General features: G+C 38.7%; 1 protein-coding gene and 1 pseudogene across 2 annotated transcripts in view; one reads left to right on the top strand and one right to left on the bottom strand.

Moving 5' to 3' along the window:
* Positions 1 to 618: 618 nt before the first annotated feature.
* Positions 619 to 23,099, bottom strand: part of Dars (aspartyl-tRNA synthetase) — a 75,120-nt gene continuing 52,639 nt past the window's right edge. The window contains exons 10-16 of one of the 2 annotated variants that reach the window (XM_008833657.3): positions 21,467 to 21,614; positions 16,853 to 16,999; positions 13,425 to 13,467; positions 5,887 to 5,967; positions 4,412 to 4,523; positions 4,188 to 4,259; positions 619 to 1,240 (exon numbers count right to left, since the gene is read on the bottom strand). In XM_008833657.3, coding sequence (XP_008831879.1) covers positions 1,149 to 1,240; positions 4,188 to 4,259; positions 4,412 to 4,523; positions 5,887 to 5,967; positions 13,425 to 13,467; positions 16,853 to 16,999; positions 21,467 to 21,614 — 695 coding nt within the window. In that variant the 3' untranslated portion in view covers positions 619 to 1,148. The remainder of the gene's footprint in view (positions 1,241 to 4,187; positions 4,260 to 4,411; positions 4,524 to 5,886; positions 5,968 to 13,424; positions 13,468 to 16,852; positions 17,000 to 21,466; positions 21,615 to 23,099) is intronic. The other variant, XM_029563814.1, reaches the window with a different exon arrangement.
* On the top strand, positions 9,426 to 9,994 carry LOC115070470 (annotated as a pseudogene).

Here is a 23,099-nt window from a genome sequence, read left to right as displayed (position 1 = left end):
CTTGAACTCACAGAGATCCACCTGCCTCTGCCTCCGGAGTGCTGGGACTACAGGTGTGCGCCACCACACCCGGCTTGTATCAGTTTTTATGTTAAACATTTACATAAGGCCAGTTGTCTACTTAAAAAAAATTTTTTTTAATTTTAAGGTTCTTTTCATTTATTATGTTTTTAATTTTTTTATGTGTATGAGTGTTTTACTTGCATGGCTGTAAGTGCACTGCCTGCAGAAGAAGAGGGCACGGGATACCTGGAACTGGAATTCTGGACAGCTGTTAGCCATTATGTGAGTGCTGGGAATTGAATCTGGGTCCTCTGCAAGAGCAGCAAGTGATCACAACTGCCAAGCCATCTCTCCAGACCAGTTGTCCACTTTTTATTTTCCCAAAGTACAAATGCCAAGAACTGGCCGGGTGTGGTGGCGCATGCCTTTAATCCCAGCACTCGGGAGGCAGAAGCAGGGGGATCTCTGTGAGTTCAAAGCCAGCCTGGTCTACGTAGTGAGTTCTAGGACAGCTGGGGCTACAGGGAGACCCTGTTTCAAAAAGACCAAAAAAACCACCAAAACAAATGCCAAGACCAGTTATATAAAATCAGACCAGCAAAACGTCACACAAACTATAATTAGCTTTAAGTTTTTATTGAAATTCAGCTTCAGAATTTAAGTTTCACACAGCATTTCTGTTTCTAACCAGTGTTCTCACATATTTCAAGTGATTTCTCTAAGAACCGACACTTTAATTTCCCGTGGCATATCAATTTCATACATGTTAAAATCCTGGGTATTTCTCCATTTGTTCTTATCTCAACGTCAAGAGTAAAAAGTTCAAATATTGAAAATTTAGATGTTAATACTGTAACCATCATAATATAAAAAAGAAAAATTTACACAATCTTAACTGTTTAAAATTCTTGTTAATATTTACCATAGTAATGAAATATGAATTGTAACATGAATTTTATCATAGGAAATTCTCATTAAAACGTTCAAGCACTTTCTACCAAAGCACATCTAAGTTATAAAATGTTTTTTCTTAACTTATACTGGATTAATTAAAAAATAACTGGGGCACTTCTATTGCATATTTTAAGTACCTCAGGTACAGCCTGATCAATAGCAGGTTACTGGAGAGACTAAAAAGTGTGGCTTTAAGGTGTGAGTCGCTTGGGATCACGAGGGAACATTGAGGTCTGGCGCACGTTATGCAGTCCCAAAAACAGCATCGTTACCCGTTCCAACCCTGTGGATAAGAAAAGACAATTAATCCCTTTTCTGAAAACCTACTAATAGTTTTTTGGTAGAACATAACATTTATTTTATAAAGCTGAAACTTTATACCTGTTAAACATTAATTCTCCATTTTCTGTTCCTCCAGTCATAGTCAATCTACATCCTATTCTCTTGTTTCTGAATCTAACCACTTTCAAATACCTCATGTAAGTAGAATCATACACACAAAATTTTCCCTTTTGCCACAGTTTTATTTGATTTGGCATAATGTCTTCATGGTTCATCCATGCTGTAACACATTTCAGAATTTCCTTCCCTTGTAAGTTTGACCAGCAATATAGGTTAAACATTTTTATTAAAAAATTTTAGTATGGAGCCAGGTGTGGTGGCACAGGCCTTTAATCCCGTGACTTGGGAGGCAGAGGCAGGAGGAGCTCTGTGTGATGCAGGCCAGCCAGGGCTACACAATGAGTTCCAAGCCAGTTGTGGCTACAGGGAGACCCTGTCTCAAAAAGACAAAAAACAAAACAAAACCAATTCAGTCAATATGCTCCAAAATCTGAAACTTTGGGCATCATGTAGTACTCAAGGATGTTCAACAGTAAAAGTCTATGAAAATATTCCAAAATCCAAGAACTACAAAGTTTGAAATACTTCTGGTCCCGAAGATGTCAGACAAGGGGATCCTGAGTTTGTACCACATTCTGCTTAGTCATTTACCCGTGACAGTTGCCTGTCTGCTCCATGTGTCAGCCTCTGGGAATACCACTATGAACATGTGCACGCAAGTATTTCTTTAACCTATCTTTTTCAATTCTCCCAGGCAAAGAACACAGAATTAAACCCCTGGATCATACTGTAATTTTATCTTTTGGGTATAACCAAAATATATTTCATATGGTAATTCTTCATCCTTTTGAGGAACCACCACCTTGTTTTCCAAGGAAGGTGGCATATTAATTCACTACATTCCCAACACTTTAAAAAAATATTTTATTATTTTTATTTTATAAGTGTTATGACTGCATGTAGGTAAGGGCACCGGTGTCATGCAATGCCCACAGAGGACAGAAGAGGCTGTCAGATCCCCTGGAACTGGAGTTACGGACAGTTGTTAGCTGCCATGTGGGTGCTGGGATTTGAACCTGGGTCTTCTTCAAGAACACTCAGTGTTCTTAACTGCTGAGCCATCTCTGCAGCACTCCCAACACTTCTTTTTTAAAAAGGGAGGAGTGCCAGGCGTAGTGGCACACACATTTAGTCCCAGCACTCAGAAGAGGCAGAGGCAGGCAGATCTCTATGAGTTCAAGGTCAGCCTGGTCTACACAGTAAGTTCCAGGCCAGCTGGGGCTACAGGGAGACCTGGTCTCAAAAACACCAAAAAAAAAAAAAAAAGGTAGGAGTTATCTTAGCATGTGTGAAGTGGTATTTCACTGATGACTGATGTTGAGCATCTGTTCACGTGCGCACTGTTCATTTGTACATCATCTTTTGGAGAAATGTCTGCTCAAGTCCTTTGCCCATTTTGAACTTCAGTTGTTTTTATTGTAGATATTCATCTTTGATCAGATATATGACCTGCAGATATTTGTTCCCACTGTACAGAATGCCTTTTTACTCTTGTTTTCCTTCCTTCATTTTTTGTTTTTGTTGATACTAGGAATCAAACCCAGGGTCTGTGTAAAGAAATAAACTGGGTGTGGTGGTGCAAGCCTTTAATTACCTGGTTAATCACTTGGCAGAGATCAGGCAAGCCCTGTCTACATATTGAGTTCCAAAGAAAGTAAACACTGAGCTATTTCTTTTTTAAGTAATAGGGGGCAAACCAAGGGCCTTGTATGTGCTAAGCAGATAACTGTCTTTTTGTTTTAATTTTTAAAAAAATATTTTTTATTCTATTATACTTATTTTATGTGTATGAGTATATTGCATGCATGTATATGAGTACACCCGTGCCGTGCAATGCCGGAGGTCAGAAGAGGGGTTCGGAGTCCCCTGGAACTGGAGTTAAGAATAGTTTGTAGCCACCATGTGGGTGCTGAGAATCAAACCCGGGTCCTCTCTGCAAGAGCAGTCAGTGCTCTTAACCGCTGAGCCATCTCTCCAGCCCCTTGTTTTAATTTTTAAAAATATTTTATTATTTTATGTGTATGAGTGTATTGCCTGCATGTAGGTAGGTGCACCCTGAGGAAGGTGCCTAAGGAGGTCAAAAGAGGGTGTCAGATTACTTGGAACTGGAGTGACAGATAGCTGTTAGTCGCCATATGGGTGCTGGGAATTGAACCCAGGTCCTCAGTAAGAGCAGCCTAACTGTTGAGCCACCTGTCCAGGCCCTTTGTTTTTATTTTTTGAGGCAGGGTTTCTCCGTAACCCCAGATGGCCTGGAACTCGCTATGTAAACCAGGCTGGCCTGGATCTCACAAAGAGCTGCCTGTGATTAAAGGCATGCACCACCACACCATGTTATAACTGTCTTGATGCACAGAATTTAAAACTTTTCCTAAGCCCAACTTGACTATTGTGCTATGTGTTACATGCGCATCACATCTAAGATACCATTGCCAAATTCAATGTTCTGATGCTTTTGCCCATTTTCTTCTAAGAGTTTTACAGTGTTAGGCTTTTATTTAACCCTCTGATCCATTTTGGTGTTTTGGGTTTTTTTTTCCAGATTTGTTATTATTTATGTGTATGTTGTGTGCCTGGATGGGTATACGCACATATCCAGAAGGCAATGGAGGATCCCTTGAAATAGGAATACAGGTGGCTGTGAGCTGCCTGATCTCTCCAGCCCAATTTTGGCTTAATTTTTTATCTGGAGTTAGGTAAAGGTCTAATTTTATCCTTTTACATATAATGATGTATCAATTGTTACAACCACTGAAAGGAAAACACTATGCCCTTTTAATTTGTATTTTACTTAGCATTCATAGATTTGTAAGCAGTAAGAGTATTACCAATGCCTCCACCAGCATGAGGAGGGGCTCCAAAGCGGAAGGAATCAATGTAAGCTTTGATTTTTTCCAAATCTACAAAAACAAAACATAATTTATCACCTTATTTAGTGTAAAAATTACAAAAGCAATTACTGTAATCAAGATTTGAAAAAATGATTTTCTGAGAAGTCTATGATGTTTATGATGTGTTTTCAGAATTGTTCTAAATATTTAAAATTGTTTACCAATTCCATGATGTAAGGCTCTCTCTGTTAGCAGCTGAGGATCATGTATTCTTTGAGCTCCAGACAATATTTCTTCTCCTCTCATGAACATATCATACGAGTTGGACTGTTTCTGGAGAAAAAAACAGAAACAACAAAAAACCTGCCAAATGAAGCACCACTGTTCTTCAAGTGTTACACTATCACACTTTTTCCATTCTAAGCATGTGGAGAGAAAATCTATGTTGTACAAAGAGAAAGTCCATTTTCCATACAGTTAATGCTAGAACCTCCAAAGAACATAATTTTTCTCTATGGTAGACCTGCCAGGGCTGAATAGTCTCTTCCTTCCCTGTATCACACTCTGTTCTCCTTCTACCTTATCTCTCAGAGCATACATCTAAAGAAGTGGTGCTGATTTTTATTTTACCTTATTTCTTAGAAAGTTTTAAAATGTGACATGATTTTGGTCAGACTTAGAATTCAAATTATCAGTAGGTAGCCTTTTTAATTAAGAAAAGAATTAATTAATTGCTGGGTGTGGTTATGCAAGCCTTTAATCCCACCACTGGGGGCAGAGGCAGGCAGATCTCTGAGTTCAAGGACAGCCAATGCTACATAGTGAACACTTATTTAAAAAAATTTCTTTTAAGCTGGGCGTGGTGGCGCATGCCTTTAATCCCAGCACTCGGGAGGCAGAGGCAGGCGGATCTCTGTGAGTTCAAGGCCAGGTTGATATATCACAGTGAAAGATTTATCGTCCTCTTTTTTTAAAAAAAAAAAAAAAAAAAAAAAAAAAAAAAAAAAAAAAAAAAAAAATTCTTTTGCTGGGCATGGTGGCACATGCCTTTCAGTCCCAGCACTTGGGAGGCAGACACAGGTAGTTTGAGGCCAGCCTGGTCTACATAGTAAGTTCCAGGCCAGTTGGGGCTACAGAGAGACCCTATCTCAAAAACAATTTTTTTTTTCTTTTAAGGAAAGTTCAATTGAAACTCAACTAACCAATGCTTGCTTGCTTCCTATTAGCCATTTGATAGTATTTAACTTTCAAATAAAAAAGGTCTGATTCCTAGACTGGTACCTTCAGCATTAATGGTAACTTACAAATGCTAACTTCTAAATTCTTCCCCCAGACCAATGACCAGAAACTTTAAGGGTAGAGTTTTAAAAAGCCCTTCAGGTACATACTAAGATCTGGGAATCACTGTAATGGAAAAATAGCAGTAAACCACAAGCTACCTGGATTATTAACTCCTAAAACACAATAAAAACTACCAGTTTAAAAAGTCAAAATGAAGATAACTGACTTGCTAAAGTTTACATATCTAGTATTATTTATCATTACCCCCCACCCCAAATACATCTTTAGAGAAAATGATCCAGGAACATGGTTTTAATGTAAGTTCTCAGGGCTACTCTGTTACAACATTCAAATGTGATTACTATAAAGTTCCCTTCCTTCCCCCAAACAGGTGATTTGAGATGAAATTACTTACAGGATTTCTTGGGTCAGGCATGGTATAGAAAGGTCTTACAGCCAGTGGGTATTTATCAAGAACATAAAAATCCGTATCATACTATAAAAGAACAAATATAATTAAAACACATTTAAAAGTAAAAAGGCTAACTTTTCTAATTTTATAAAGTAGTATTAATTTTTATCTTACAAAACTGCTATAACTGCAGTACTATAGAGTCTCTTGCTTTTTTTGAAGGAGCACCTAGGGCAAGATGGTTCGGCAGGCTAAAGTTTGTCTCCAGAACCCACATAAAGTTCACATAGTGAACTTACTTCACAGACTTGTTCTTTGACCTCCACCAGTGTCCTGTGGCATACCTATGTGTACACACACACAGAGTACTCACAATAATTTAAAGTTCAAGGAGTCATTTATAACTTGCAGGTAAGTCACATTATAAATTCTTCTAGAACCTTATTTTGACAGTTGTTTACTATTCATGCATAGCTCAAACATTCATTTCTTTATTATTTATTTATTTATTTTTTCTTTTGAGACAGAGTCTTCCTATAGCTCCAGCTGGCCTGAACTTACTATGTAGACCAGGCTGGCCTTGACTTCACAGAGATCTGCCTGCCTCTGCCTCCCAAGTGCTGGGACTAAAGGCATATGCCCCCTTACCCAGCCATTCAATTTTTTTTTTTTTTTTTTAGTATATAATCTCTTTGCAATTTTCTCCTATTATAAACTAAACTGCAATAAACATCTTTGATTTTCAGTCATTTCCTTTGTTTTTCTTGTTTGTCTAGACATCCAGAAGCTTTATATGAATTGTTTTGTTACACTACACAAAATCTTTTCAGGGTTTACAGAAACCATTAAATCTATAGAATATTTTGTGGAAAAACTGTAATAATACTAAACCCCTTTGGATTTTCTCAATAATTTAATTTTCTGTTTGGATAGCTAAATAAAATTGTTAGTTTTCTTAAAATAAAAACTACAATTGAAATAAATGCTATTAACATAAAACTGCTAGAACTACTATTAGAATAGTTACTATAAGATATTTAGTTAAGGGGCTGGAGAGATGGCTCAGTGGTTAAGAACACTGGTTGTTCTTGCAGAAGACCCAGGTTCAAATCCAAGCACCCACATGGCAGCTAACAACTGTCCATAACTCCAGTCCCAGGGGATCCGACTATCTCTTCTGACCTCCGCGGGCATTGCACGACATGGGTGCACTTACCTACATGCAGGCAATACACGCATACACATAAAATAAAAAAAAAAAACAAATTTTAAAAGTTAAAAAAAAGGTATTTAGTTAAAAAGAAATCATATATCAACTGTTTTTTTTACTTCATTTTCGTTATGACTAGAGGTGAGAATGTCAACAGAGTGAAAGACAAGTGGGTACTGTGGAAACACTATTTTCAAAGTATAAATGTAATATTTGTTAAGTTTCAGAAATAGTTGAGTTCTCATGACTAGCTAAGACACATTAAAAGCAGTCCTAAGAGGTAAGTTTATAGCTCTAAAAAAAGCCCAAGCCCAGATGGTTTCACAGCAGAATTTACCAGACCCTCAAAGAAGGTCTACAGCCAATACTACTTATTCAAAAAGAAACAGAGGGAGAAACAGGGAATGAGGACAGTACTACTCTCTCTACTATCCAAACCAGGAATCAATACAACAGAAAAAGAAAACTATAGGCCCATATCCCTAATGAACATAGATGCAAAAACTCCCAATAAAATACTTGCAAATCACATACAAAAGGATCAAAAGGATCATCCACCATGATCAGGTTGGTTTTATTCCAGAGATGCAGGGACGGTTTAATATACATAAGTCAGTAATCATATAAATGAACTTAAAGATTATCTCAATGGATGCAGAAAAAGGCCTTTATCAAATCCAACATGCACTCATGATAAAGGCCATAGAGGGACTTGGACTCCAGAGAACATACCTCAACATAATTAAGACTATATACAACAAACCCACAGTCAACATTATTCTAAATGGAGAAAAACTTGAAGCCTTCCCATTAAAATCAGGAACCAGACAAGGCTGCTCACTATACCCACTCCTTTTCAATATAGGGCTTGAAACTCTAGCTACAGCAATTTTAAAGGGGTACTAATTGGAAAAGAAGAGGTCAAATGATTCCTATTTGCTGATGATATATTATACATAAGAGATCCCAAAATTCTACCAGAAAACTCCTAGAAATGATCAGTGTGTTCAGCAAAGTGGCAGGAGACAAAATCAATTTACAAAAATCAGAAAGAGCACAAATAAATAACTTAATGGCACAACTCAAGAGTAACCTTTCTATATACAAATAACAAGCAATCAGAGAAAAGAGTACAGGGAAAGACTCCCATTAGCAATAGCGTCAAAAACAACCAACCAAACAAACCGGCCTTGTAGATCAATGGAACAAAATAGAAGAACCAAATATGAGTGCACACAATAACAGCCACTAGATATTTGACAAAGGTATAGATGGATGGAACAAAATAGAAGACCCAAACATGAGTGCATGCAATTATAGCCACCTGATATTTGACAAAGATGCTGTGCTGGATAGCTTTAGTGTCAACTTGACTCACATGGGTTGAGGGAGCCTCAATTGGGGAACTGCCTTTATTGGCCTGGTCTGTGCCCAGGTCCATGGGCATTTTCTTGATTGGTTAGTGATGTGGGAGGGCCCAACCCCCTGTGGGTGGTGCCACCCCTGGGCAGGTGGGCCTATGTTGCATAAGAAAGCAGGCTGAGCAGGAGCCAAGGGAGCAAGCTAGTAAGCAGTGTTCCTCCTTGGCCTGTGCTACAGCTCCTGCCTCCAGGTTTCTGCCCTGAGTTCCTACCTTGGGCTCCCTGATGACCTGTGACCTGGGAGATGTAAGATAAATAAACCCTTTCCTCCCCAAGTTGGTAGTGGTCAGAGTGTTTTGTCACAGCAATGAAGAAACAAACTAGGATGCCAAGAACACACACTGGAAGAAAGACAGCAGCATCTCCAACAAATGGTGCTGGCAAAATTATATCTCCATGTTTAGATGAATGAAATTAGACCCAGACCTATCACCCTGCACAAAAGTCAACTCCAAATGGATCAAAGACTTCAATATTTGAAGCCTGAAATGCTGAAACTGTTAGAAGAAAACATAGGCAGTACCCTACAAAATATAGGTACAGGAAAGGACTTTCTAAATCGGACCTTAGTTGCTTAGGAATTAAGGTCAACAACTGACAAATGGGACCTCATTAAACTAAAAAGCTTCTATATAGCAAAGGAAACAAGTGAAGAGGAAGCTCAGAGTGGGAGAAAATCTTCACCAGCTACACATTTGACAGAGGATTACTATCCAGAATACACAAAGAACTCAAAAAACAAGAAGAAAACAAATGATCCAATTAAAAAATGGGCTATGGATCTGAACAGAGAGCTTTCAAAAAATAAAATAAAATAAAATAAAAATGGCTAAAAAATACCTCAAAAAGTTTTCAGCATCCTTAGTAACTAGGAAAATGCAAATCAAAACTACTTTAAGATTGGCAGTGCACCCTGGGTAGGTGTAGCCATGGCGGCTGGTGTCCGCTGCCTGCTCTCCACCTTTGCTCCACTTCCCCGGCTTCCCACATTCACCCTGGCTCTGCCACTCAGCACCACTCTGTGCCTCTTGAAAACCTGGATAAGGCCTGGGGCTCCACAGCTGGCCTTGGCGCTTGTGCAGGTGCCAGGGAAAGTCTCACATTTGCACCACCAATACAGTGATGCTCTTTCTTTGACCTTAAGAGAATCAAGGACTGAGTTCTGTATGTCTTGAGATTCTACAAGATTGACTCACAAAAACTAAATTCACATTTTATGAAGGACTTGGGCTTAGATAGTTTGGACCAAGCAGAGATTATTATGGCCATAGAAGATGACTTTGGGTTTGAAATAACTGGTATCGATGTAGAGAAATTAATGTGTTCACAAGAAACTGTCAATTACATCGCATATAAGAAGGATGTATAGGAATAAAGTATCAGAGCCTTTTTCCTTTTAGATAGGACTCAGAGAACACTGGTGAGTGTCTGGGAGAGAGAAAATACATGGTGGCATCATTTCTGACTAGCTGCAACTCTGTTCAACTTGTACTTAAACTAAGTGTTTTGCCTTTTAAAATAAATCTGTTATAGAACCACCACCACCACTAACAACAACAAAACATCAGCAAACAAACAATGAATAGATCAAGAGAACAAATGATACCAAATGCTGGTGGGGATGTATGGAAAGGGAAACCCTCATTCATTGTTAATGGGATTGCAAAGCAGTGCATCACTGTGAAAATCAGTATGGAGGACTCTTAACTAAAAATAAATCTACCACATGATCCAGTTCTACCACTCCTTGACTTATATCCAAAGGACTCATCTGTTCTTTTTACAGTAGCTAAGAAATGGAAGCAACCCAAATGTCCCTCAACTGATGAATGGAGTTCTACTTGACAGTAAAGAAAATAATGAAATTTCTAGGTAAATGCCTGGATCTAGAAACTGTTATACTAAGTGAAATACCACAGATTCAGAAAAACAAGTGATGCTATGTTCTCTCTCATTTGTGGATCTTAGTTCTAAATCCTTAGATGTGAGTATATATCCTGATGTAACCACAGGAGCCAGGAAAATGAAAAGGAAACATGGGGTAAAGGGGAAGAAGGAGCTTTGAGAGAGAGGGTTAGTAGGAGACAGGTCTTATCAGGGAGGAAAAGAGGGTACTTTAACTTGGGAGGAAGTAGGGGGGGCTATACACGAGAAGTGAGAGGAGAAGAAATAAATAACACTTAGATGGTATTAAAAAAAAAAAAAAAGAGGGAGGCCAGGCATGGTGGCGCACACCTTTAATCCCAGCACTTGGGAGGCAGAGGCAGGTGGATCTCTGTGAGTTCAAGGCCAGCCTGGTCCACATAATGAGTTCCAGGACAGCTGGGGCTACAGGGAGACCCTGTCTCAAAAAGACCCCCCCTCAAAAAAAAAAAACACAAGAGGGAAATGTATTAGTTCAAGGTCCTACTGAAAAATACAAATACAATAAATACATGAGTCCATGTGTATAGCTAAAGGCTAAACAACAACAACAACAGGGACAAAATTCCAGGCAGGAGAAACTTCCTGTTGAGTTGTTGGTCAGGGTAGTCCAAGAGACTCCCAAAATAACACAGACTTTTGCTACAGCCCTTGATTGCCTCCCAGAACCTGAAGGTAAGACCCTACTGCTGAAGACAAGGCCACACTTCAGACACAGGATTTGGAGCAAATGAACTGGAACCGACCTGGAAGCCTCCTCCCTGAAGACTAGCTCTCATGATATCAGAGGATACTATAGAAGATGCCAAGAGAGAAAAATCAATGTTTACCCAGCTGTAAACAACAATGACCGGCCCAGCAAACTATTTCTATCAGTGCAGTAGAGGCACTTTTATCTTGGGGGTAATCAATAACTATCTAACTGGAATTAAGGCCCACTCAATGGGAGGGAACTTATGTGTAGTATTGTAAATATAGCCAAACACATATGGCTAGAGAAGTCATAGATCCTAGAGAAAAACCTAGTTTTGCCACATCCCTAGACCAATGTAATTTCTCATAGTATTCTAATTATGCACCCTCATATTTACAAACAAGTGTACCTCTTACCATTTATCAAAGAAGCTTCTTTTTGCAACAGATGGAGACGATTACAGAGTTGCACAACTGGTCAAATACAGAGAATAAGTGTCTGTGAGATGCTTAGCCCTAAGTGATGCATCTTTATTGCAATCTCTACACATAAAATGAATGCATCTATCAGTTCTCACCAGCAAAGTTTCCTTATGCAACAAATGGTGATCAACACAGAAACCCATACCTGGCCAATGTGCAGAGAACATGAGGTTGCAGAGTGCTTATCCCTCAATAGGATACCTATTTCAAACTTCTGCCTCCTAAAGCACAGGAGTCATTGTAGAAAAGGTGACAGAAAGACTTTAAAAGGCAAAGGTGGTAGATGACCAAAGGGAAAGTTTCTCCAGATACCTAGTCAGTTACTTATATGAACTCACAGCAATGGTAACAGCATGCACAAGTCCCATGCAAGTTCAAAGTAGACAAAATTCTAGCACAGACATGGGGAAGTGGGTAAGAAATTCCAACCCAACCTAGGGAACTTGTGGCAACTGATGGCTGCTGGGAAGAGAGAGACAGTCCCATACAGGGACAGAACTCTTGGTAGGTTAACCAGGCTCAGGTGGATAGACCCACACTGAAGGACATTTGGGGACACAAATCTGACTCTATAGGTGATAAAATAGAGTGCAGAGAGCAGTAAAGGAAAGTGCAGATAGTGGGAAAATCTAAATAACACCAAATTATATTGTATCAAGATTGCAAAAATTCAAAACATTAAAAAAAAAAGTTGATTTCTCCAGTCAGTTTAACTATTTCAAGTACAAGGAGCAGGAAGAACTAAAAGACTTTTTGAATTAGATAAAATTGTTATCTTAATTTTGTTAAGTGTATCTTCTATCGTCTTTAGAGTTTTAGTTTTTAGAAAATAAGAGCAGGAGTACACAGGTATGACCTTTAAAAAAATGACTTCACGGCCGGGTGTGGTGGCGCACGCCTGTAGTCCCAGCGCTTGGGAGGCAGAGGCAGGCAGATCTCTATGAGTTCAAGGCCAGCCTGGTCTACATAGTGAGTTCCAGGACAGCTGGGGCTACAGGGAGACCCTGTCTCAAAAAGAACAAAAACAAAAACAAAAAACAAAAAACAAAAAACTTCAGGGCCCTTCCTAACTAATCTGACAATCTAAAGTAAGTTCCTTTTAGAGGCATCTCAATACAACTTAGTAGAAATATCAAATATTGAATTAGTTAAAATGTTGGTCAGAGTCTGCCTAAATATTGTTTCCTTTTTCTAAGGACAGAAACATAGTTCTCTTTTATTTATTGTAGATGTATACCACTGTAGGGAGATGCCAGAGTATTCTTTTGTTGTCTCATGACAAGGTACATTTCAGATACGAGGGGGGAAAAAAAAAAGAAATAGAAAAAGAAAAAAATTCTAGTATGATCAAGAGTCTACCTCAGGGCTGGCAAGATGACTCAGTGGTAGCCCAGAGACCTAAGTTAAAACCTTGAAACCCATGTAAAGGTGGAAGGAAGGAAGGAGGGGCTGGAGAGATGGCTCAGCGGTTAAGAACACTGTTCTTGCAGAAGATCTGGGTTTGAATCCCAGAACCCACATGGCAGCTGACAACTGTCTGTAAGTCTGTAACTCCAGTCCCAGGGGATCCGACAGCCTCTTATGTCCTCCTTGGGCATTGCATGACACGGATGCACTTACCTCCATGCAGGCATAACATTCATACACATAAAAAAAAAAGGTGGAAGGAGGGAACCAATTTTACAAAGTTGTCCTCTGATACACACACACACACACACACACACCCACCCACCCACCCATGGCATGTCATGTACACCTCACCCCTCTCCCCTCATATCATACACATAAAAATAATTTTTTAAAGGTCCTACCTTTTCCTTCACCAACCGACCCAACAATTTTTCATTTGGAGTACTGAAAAAGAAGTATAAATAGCAATGTAAAAATTAAAATTTTCAAATTGATTATTTTGACAGGATTTCCCTAGTCACAGCCCACCTAGAAGTCACAATGTGAACCAGGGTAGCCTTGATCTCACAGAAATTCACCTGCCTCTGCCTCCTGAGGGCTGGGATTAAAGATGCACACCATTACATCCAGCGTAAAAATTTAATTTTAAAGATTTATTAAGATAAAGATTTATTAATCTGCCTCCTGAGTGCTGGGATTAAAGGTGTGCATTACTGTACCTGGCTTAAGATTAATTTTTATTTTATGACTGTTTTGCTTGCATCACATGTATGTGCATCACATGCATGCAGTGCCCACAGGCCAGAAGAGAGGTTGGATTCTCTGAAAGTGGAGTTATACAGATTGTTGGGAGCTGCCATATGGGTGCTAGGAACTGAACCTGGTTCCTCTCCAAGAGTAGCAAGTGCTCTTAACAACAGAGCAATCTTTCCACCCCTAGAATTATTTATTTAAAAAATTTTTAATTTTATTTTAAATTATGTGTATGTATGTGTGCATATGTGCAAGTGTGCATAGAGGTCAGAGGTGTTGGATCCCCTGGAAGTGAGTGACAGGCAGTTGTAAGTCACTTGATAAGGGTGCCGGGAACTAACCTCTGGTCCTCTGGAAGAGCAGTACTCCCTCTTAATCACCAAGCCATCTCTCAAGTTTATTTTTTATTATGTCTATGTGTGTCTCACTCACAGAAGTGAGTGCAGGGACCCACAGAGGTTAGAAGCTGGAATTACACACAACTGTGAGCTGGCCAATGTGGGTAACCAGGAACCAAACTCAAATCTCTGGAAGAACGGTAAGCACTCTTAACCCCTGAACCATCTCCCCAATTCCCATCAAACAGCAACTTAAAAGAATTTTGAAGTTAATAAGACCTACTTCTATTTGAAGTTCTTGAAGGATACAAACCTAGACCCAAAGGCACTGTCAGTTACCCTGCTCTTTTTAGGAAAAACACTTCAGAAAGCCACTCCCCAACACACTTCCCACGACATACTGCTTATACACACTGCTCCAAGGTTTAAAACCAAACAGTTTGGCAATCCATTGACCCCAAAACACCACAAGTGAAATATTTTACTACAATTATGTGTAATAAAGTTCACTAGGCCAGCATGTGAGGCTCTTGCCATTAAATAGTCTACTCTTTTTGGTACTATTCACAAATGTTTGTAATATGAAAACCAGTGTACCCAAGTTTTTTTTTTTTTTGGTTTTTTTTAGAAAAGCTCCCTGTAGAGCCCCAGTTGCCTGGAACTCACTATGTAGACCAGGCTGGCCTTGGATTTCACAGAGATCCACCTCCTGAGTGCTGGGTCTAAATGTATATACCACTATGCCTGACTTGCTCACCACCTTTTTTTAAAAAATATTTTATTTTTTGTATTTTTTTATTTTTTTGGTCTTTTTGAGACAGGGTCTTCCTGTAGTCCCAGCTGTCCTGGAACTCACTATGTTTTTTTGGTCTTTTTGAGACAAGGTCTCCCTGTAGCCCCAGTTGCCTGGAACTCACTATGTAGACCAGGCTGGCCTCGAACTCACAGAGATCCACCTGCCTCTGCTTCCAAGCCCTGGGATTAAAGGCGTGTGCCACTACACCTGGCTATACCCAAATTTTTAAAGGTAATGATGTTTCGATAAACAAATTAAATTTTTGTGGTGAAGAGGTATTTGCTTTAGCTTCTACATTAATTAAGAACAATTTGAGGCTGGAGAGCTAAAAGTATTGGCTGCTCTTGAAGAGGACCCAGGTTCAGTTCCCAGCCCCACACAGTGGCTAACAACTGTCCATAACTCCAGTACCAGGGGATGTAACACCCTCTTACGACCTCTGTGGGCATTGTATGACATGGATGCACTTATAAACACACAGGCAATACACTCATAATAAATTTTTTTTTAAAATTTCCAAAATATGTAAAAAAAATTATCTGAATTGAACTAATTACAAAATTTATGGTTTTCCTTAAAATGTGAGGGATGCTCAAAATCATAATTTTCTTTAATAAATAGATAACAGGTATACAGTGCACTATGTTTTTGGATAAAACCCTAAAAAATGACAACCATCGCCTTTCCCTTTCACATATCTATTGTGCACTTTTGTGATGATTTTACCTATTTTAAAAAATATTTATTATTTTTATTTTATGTGTATGTGTTTTGCCTGTATTGTATGTAAGTATACCATGTGTGTACAGTGCCCTGCAGGGGCCAGAAGAGAGTGTCAAATTCCCTGAATTTAGAATTATGAATGGTTGTTAGTCACCATGTGGGTGCTGGGAACAGAACCCGGGTCCATTGGAAGCACAGGAAGTATTCTTAACCACTGACCATCTCTCCAGGCTGATTTATCTATTTTTTAAATATTTCACTATTTTTTTTATGTGTATGAGTATACTGCCTGCATGTAGGTAGGTGAGCCCATATTGTGCAGTACCTGCAGAAGTCAGAGAGGGTGTCAGAATAGAACTCAGGTCCTCTGCAAGAGCAGTCAGTGCTCTTAACCACTAAGCCATCTCTCCAGCCTGATTTACCTATTTTTAACAAGGAACCTCTGAATGGAACGTACACTGTCAATAGTTTTCAATCTTTATTAAACATAAGCTGAATTTAGATAACAAAATACTATACACTGATAACACCTGGAGATGTTGGTATTTTTATGCCTAGTCCTGGGTAGGCTGATTTAGCTTGCTCTTTACCCTCGCCATCACAGTGATTTTGAAAGAGAAAAATCACAGGTAAAACTCTACATTCTCTTTTTTGTTGTACAGTACCAGAAATTGAATATAGGGTCCCACACAGGCTAAACAAGGCTCTACAACTGAGTTATGGCCTCCACCCCTTTTTGTTCATTTTTAGGCAGGTCTCCCTAAGCTCAGGCTTGCTCAGAACTCATTCTGTAGCCTGGGGAGAGCTTTAAACCTGCAATTCTTCTTCTTCAGCCTCCCTGGGTACAGGCCTGTGCCGTCAGGTCTGGTTCCTTACCTTCTGGCATGGTGGTATATGCCTTTAGTCCCAGCACTTGGGAGGCAGAGGCAGCTAGATCTCTGTGAGTTCAAGGCTGGCCTGGTCTACATAGTAAGTTCCAGGCTAGTTGGGGCTACAGGGAGACCCTGTTTCAAATGACTCATCTCTAAAAAAAAAAAAAAAAAAAAAAAAAAAAGGAGAAAAATGAAAAGTTTATAAACAAAGTTATTAAAATCTAGGCAAACCATATTAAACATTTTTATTTTACAACATACATAAATTTATCAGGTGAAAAAATACTAATTTATTCTTACAATGTAAACCTAAGCAGTAAAGTTAAACAAAAATTGGAGAGACCAACCTTAGATCTTCCTCATCGCCCATTTCAACTCCTGCTTCTCTAAGCATAGCCAAAGCTTCACAATACTCTAGTCTTAAAGTTGGCTCCAAAAACTTGAATGGCTCACATGGGAACTGTTTATTCACAGTTTGAATTTCAGTCTGGTACCTGTATGTTAAAAGATTTAGTTAATAAAATGTGAGATAATTGTTGTTTCCACAAGAGGTCACTGTGGTGATATATAAAATCAGTCTGAATCAGTGTATACACTAGGAAAAGCATTATCAAACCATTATTAAAGTACTTAAAATATTTAATACCACTTCTTGGTCTTATGTTTTTGTAATCAGAGCAGAATTAAGGGATTAACATTTTTATTTACAGCTCCTATCAGCTAACATTGTTAGAACACAAAATACTCATTCTATGAGGCATTTAAAAAAATTTTACTTTTTAATCTGTTAGCAACATTTTTAAGCCTCAAGGAAGACCACACTAATGAGCATCTGCTGCATTTCTCCCATTCCCACCGTGCTATTTAAGTTCATTTAAGGAGCACCATTTCTTTCCTACTTTGATAATCCCTATAGTACAATGCCTACCCTGCACAGAATAGGCCTGGGACAAATGTTAACTCTAGTGAAGTCAATTTCTGCTGTTGAAGATGACTTTTTTTTTTTTTTTTTTTTTTTTTAAAGACAGAGTCTCACTATGTAGAACAGGCTAGACTCAAACTCAAAATTCTCATTTCAGTGTCTTGAATGCTGCGATTACAAGCATGTACCAACACACCTAGCTAAGAGATACTGAGATAAAAAATTTTTTTTTGCAAAAGTATTTAAATGGATAAATGACAGCAAGGAGTTGTTTCAAAATAATGGGGTGAGGGAAATGGATTTAATAAAATTAGTCATGGATCAGCAATGGCTGAAACAAGATGATGAATACATGGGTATTCATAGGCTAATGTTCATGTTAATTAAAAAAATATTTTAGGGGCTAGAGAGATAGTTCAGCAGTTAGGGAGTACATCTTGAAGAAAACTTGAATTTGGTTCCCAGTACCTACAGGTTCATAACTGACTGTAGGTTCAGTTCCAGGGGATTTGATACCCTCTTCTGGACTTCATGGGCACCTGTAACCACACATGCATACACATACATATATACATACATATATACACACATTTTAAAAAAACTTGAAATTATTTTACTCATTAAAAAAAAATTTTATGTGTACGAGTGTATTGCTTGCACGTGTGGAAGTGCACCAGTGTTATGCAATACCCTCAGAGATCAGAAGATGATGCTGAATCCCCTGGACCTGGAGTTATAGCGGCTGTTAGCCACCATGTGGGTACTGGGAATTAAAACCAGGTCCTCTGCAAGAGCGGACAGTGCTCTTATCTGCTGAGCCATCTCTCAAACCCCATATTTTAATTATATATGTCTGTATATGATGTGTATGCACATGTATGCACAGGTGTGCTACAGTGCATATGAGGTCAAAGGACAAATTTGTGGAACTGGTTCTTTACTTCTATCTTTACATGGGTTTTAGGGTTCAAACTCAGGTTGCCAAGTACCTTTACCTGTTGAGCCACCTCACTGTCCCTAAAGTCCATACATCCTATACACATTCCTGTATGAGAATGTAGGTGTGTGCCACACCTTGTCCAGTCACTGATTTTGAAATGAATCTGTTGCTTTGACTGTTCCCTCACTCATGTCTACCAATGCTTTAAGATTTACTGATGGTCCTTCATCAGTGTATCATTCAGCTTTGACATAAAAACTAACAATGTAAACATGAGAGGAACATGACACAAGTCTGGCAACCCAAACCACAAGAGACACACGAACAGAAAGTCCCTAAATGACTTATGAAGTATAGAAAGAAGGCTTTTCTTCCTTTTCCCCCAAACTATTGCCTTACATTTACTGGTTTTGTTATTTGGTTTTTGAAACAGGGTCTCATCAGTTCTGGCTAGCCTGGAACTTGCTATGTAGACCAGACTGACCTCCAACTCAGAGAGTCACCTGCCTCTGCCTCCTAGGTGCTAGGATTAAAGGTGTGTACTACCACTCCCAGCATTTACATTTACTGAAAAAATGAAAAAAAAATCACAATAAAGGTTTCTGAAGCTACATGGGGAAACAGTATAAAAAGACTGATTCATTTCAAACACACACAATTAGAGAAAAGTGTCCTTATGTAGAAGTCTTAGAAACTTTCTTAAATTGTAAATATGAAAAATATGAGGAAAAGTGTATTTCTTTATTATGGTCTCAAAGGATATTTTGTTTTATAAGGAAACATTCTGTTCCAGGGAAATTTGAATGGGTTGCTTAAAAGAAACTTCACCAGCATATTTCAGAAGATTAAAAAAATAAAAAAGGCTGTATGTATGTAATTCACTCAATGCAGAGACGGTCTGGAAAATACCAGTCTGTGTATGCTATAGCACTTCTATATAAGACCATTAATTAATTTCTGCAATATTTTTTGACATTCTAAAGATTGTAAGTTCTTTGGCAATTTCATATGTGACTTCATATATAATGTATTTTGGTTACTCAATTTCTGCTTTTTTAAATATGCTCATTAGCTTCAATGGAATAAATAAAATTCAAATTTTTTAACTTAAAAATATCAAGGAAGTAGGGGCTGGAGAGATGGCTCAATGGTTAAGAGAACTGGCTGTTCTTGCAGAGGACCCAGGTTTGATTCCCAGCACCACATGGGTGCTAACAACCATCTGTAACTCCAGTTCCAGGGGAATCTGATGCTCTGTTCTGATCTCCATGGGCATTGCACAACATGAGTGCACTTAGATGCATGCAGGGAATACACTCACACATATACATAAAAATAATAAGATATTAAAAAAAATCAAAGTATATCAAATACATAACAGTGAACTGTAAAAATTAATGATCTTAGGCCAAGTGTAGTAGCACATGCCTTTAATCCTAGCATTTGGAAGGCAGAGGAGGTAGATCTCTGTGAGTACCAGGCCAGTCAGAGCTACACAGTGAGACCTTGCCAACAGTTCTTTGGCTAAGGTTGAGGCCTGCTGCCCGTTTCCTCAGTCCTATGCTGGGTTTTTGTCTGATTAAGTTTACATGGGTCTTGTGCATGCTGACACCACTGCTGTCATTTAACACAGAAGTTTCTCTTCTTTTGTTGGGGTAACCTCTCTGTTGAATAGTGGGGTAATGAAATCACCCACTATTATTATATTGGTGTTCATATGTCTTTATGTCCAGCAGCTGATTACTGCTGCACCAGTGAGGGAAAGTTGATCTTCTTTAGGGGAGTGGACTCTAAACAGGCTGACTAGACTCCAGTTGAACTTGCACTGAGGGACTTCTGTGTACACTATCTTGACTTAAATATATGACAGAATGCATGAAATCCAGTGGGTGGGCTATGGGGGCATCTGGATGGGGGAGGGGTTATAAAGATAGTTAAGATGTTTTGAATGAAATGCACAAAAATTCAATAAAAATATACAGTAAAAAAATCAGTGGTCTTAGTTGGGCATGGAAGTACATTCTAGCTATTGGAACATGGAAGCAGGAGGATCAGGATCTTAAGGTCATTCTCAGCTGGCAACATAGCAAGTTCAAGGCCAGCTTGAACCACAGGAGATTCAAAACAAACAAACAACAAACAAGGAAACAAAAAACCACACTCCAAAACCAACAAGAAACAAGCAAACAACAGTGGTCTTAAAATAAAAAGCTTAAACATGGACCTTCATAGTTATTAAACATTAGTTAATTAAGTCACTTTTAGCTAACCAAACAACTGAAGTACATAAGGATGGACAAAGGAAAAGACATTCTCTTCATCAACTTAATAGCGTTCCATTTTCTTTACTATTTTTTCCATGTTAAACACCACCACAAGCATACAACTTTCTGGTATATAAGGGAAAAGCTATTTGCCATTTAGGGGGTATACCTAAGGTGGACATCTCACAAATTTCAACTTTCTGCAACACTGAGATCACATTTAATATTTCTCACCAGACCCAAATAAGGCAAAAAGCCCTTCAGTTTACTAGATTCTAAGATCTTTCTTTACTGAATACTTAATATAAGTAGGAGTTTTAAAAATTAACCATTTGCTTAATTTACATGTAGACAGATTCAGAAAAGATGATGCTATTCAGTTATATAATCTCCTAGAACCACTGTGGCATATAAAATGCCTTTTCTTGGAAATGAAGTTGTCTGGCTATTTCGACAAGGTTTGCCTTGAACTCTTAACATGTCTGCTGCAGTCTCTGGGTGCTAGAATTATAGTCAAGGGCCACCATGCCCCATCAATGTAATCATTCTTATGGAGTACCTAATAATAGCCAAACTGATTATTGAACTGCAAGTATGCCCAACAGAAATTTAGTTCCTATGTTCTAATTCAAGAGTTATTATTTTCATGCGGAGTGTGGTGGTATATGCCTACAATTCCAGCACTTTGAGAGGCTGAGGAAGAGGAATCAGGAGTTTGAGGTCAGCTTACATGCAGTAACCTTGTGTTGTCCCCTACTCCCACCCCACCGCACACCAAAAAAAACCCATACTGATTTGAAATTAAAGTCACCTAAGTATATAAAATGTTTTTCACCTTTCTTGAAGCCCTTTGAATATTTGCACCAAGGTGTTGGCAATTTCTTCTACAACTTCATGATAGTGATAATTAAAAGCCATTTCAATATCCAAACCAACGAATTCAGTCAGATGTCTGTGGGTATTGGAGTCTTCAGCTCTGAAAACTGGTAAGTTAGTAAAAGAAAAACAACACGGGATTTTAAATCTTTGGTAAGTGAGAACTTCAATACAAACTTCTACTTGGCTGTGCTCAAGTGGTACTATTTTCACATCCCCATAGAGTGGGAGAGACCTCTGATAAGCCATCTGTTTCCACATTCTCCTAGACATTGAGTTCATTACAAACTCCCAAGTCACGTAAAAGCTGAATCAAATGTAAATTAATAAACGAGATTCATGAGACCCCCCCAGGGAATGCAAGGTCCTGAGGCACCATCTCAATAATTAAAAACAGACTCAATTATGACCAATAAAGTAAGTTTGTCTCCATTTTATTAAAATACAACTCAAGCAAAACAAAGTTGTGAATAAATGAGGGAACATTATACCCCAGCCATCCCCAGTCCAGCTTCTATGTTCCCTACATCTCCTTCTTTACAGTCTTTCTTCACTAGCTCAGCTCATCTTTCACTTCACTGCCACAATAATATTCCTTTAACACATCCCCACTCAGAAACTCACAATGGCTCCCAAATGACTACTGTAACAAGACATAAAATGACAAAAGGCTAAAACCTTTATGTTTTCGCAATTTAATCTTAGCCTGCATGTCCCATTTCTTTAAAAAAAATTTTTTTTACTTACTATTTTTATTTTATGTGTATGAGCATATTTGCCTACATGGGTGTAAGTGTACCCGTGTCGTGTAATGCCCAGGGAAGTCAGAAGAAGGTGTTGGATTCCCCTGGAACTGGAGTTATGGACCATTGTTAGCTGCCATATGGGTACTGAAAAGGCCTCTGCAAGAAGAGCCAGTGCTCTTGACCACTGAGCCATCTCTCCAGCTCCTCCCCTCCTGCCTTTATTTTTATTTTTTCACTTCTCATTTCTTAACAGTAACCATTTTTATTTCTGTTTTCTCTGATGGTCCATGCTTTTTACTCATTAATTTTCCTCTATTAGAACACTATCACCTTAGTGATATCCCACGAGCCCATTTTAGTTTGAATTTTCTTTAACGGTGACTCTAACAAACTCAATTTTCTTACACTTATTGCTGATTGTACAGCACAATCTGATTCTTCTTTCTTGGAACAAGGTCCCACTCCATAGTCTTGGCTTTCTAGAACTCATGATGACTCTTCCACTTTAGCCTCTTGAGTGCTAGGATTATAGGAATGAGCCAGCATACATAGCTTGATTGTTTTGCAATTCATTTGCTTATTTCCTGTGACTGCTCTACATATGTATGGCTTATTTTCGTGTCAGGAGCAGGGACAGTGTTTATTCCCCTTTCACTCAAAAAATGATCTGCATAACAGGAGTACCAGCAGTTAGCTGGATGCTTGTGAGAGCTAAATCTCAGGTTTTACCCCAAATCTACCTACAGCCTGCATCCAAGATCCCCATTATGGTTTCATATCTAGTGTAGGAATATATATGCAGAATCAGGCATGTTGGCTCACGCCCTTAATCACAGCACCAGAGAT

This window comes from Nannospalax galili, unplaced genomic scaffold (genome assembly GCF_000622305.1).
Source record: "Nannospalax galili isolate Female #2095 unplaced genomic scaffold, S.galili_v1.0 scaffold135, whole genome shotgun sequence".
NCBI classification, from domain to species: domain Eukaryota; kingdom Metazoa; phylum Chordata; class Mammalia; order Rodentia; family Spalacidae; genus Nannospalax; species Nannospalax galili.
Note: the sequence above shows the minus strand (reverse complement) of the source record. Positions and strands in the feature narration are given on the sequence as shown.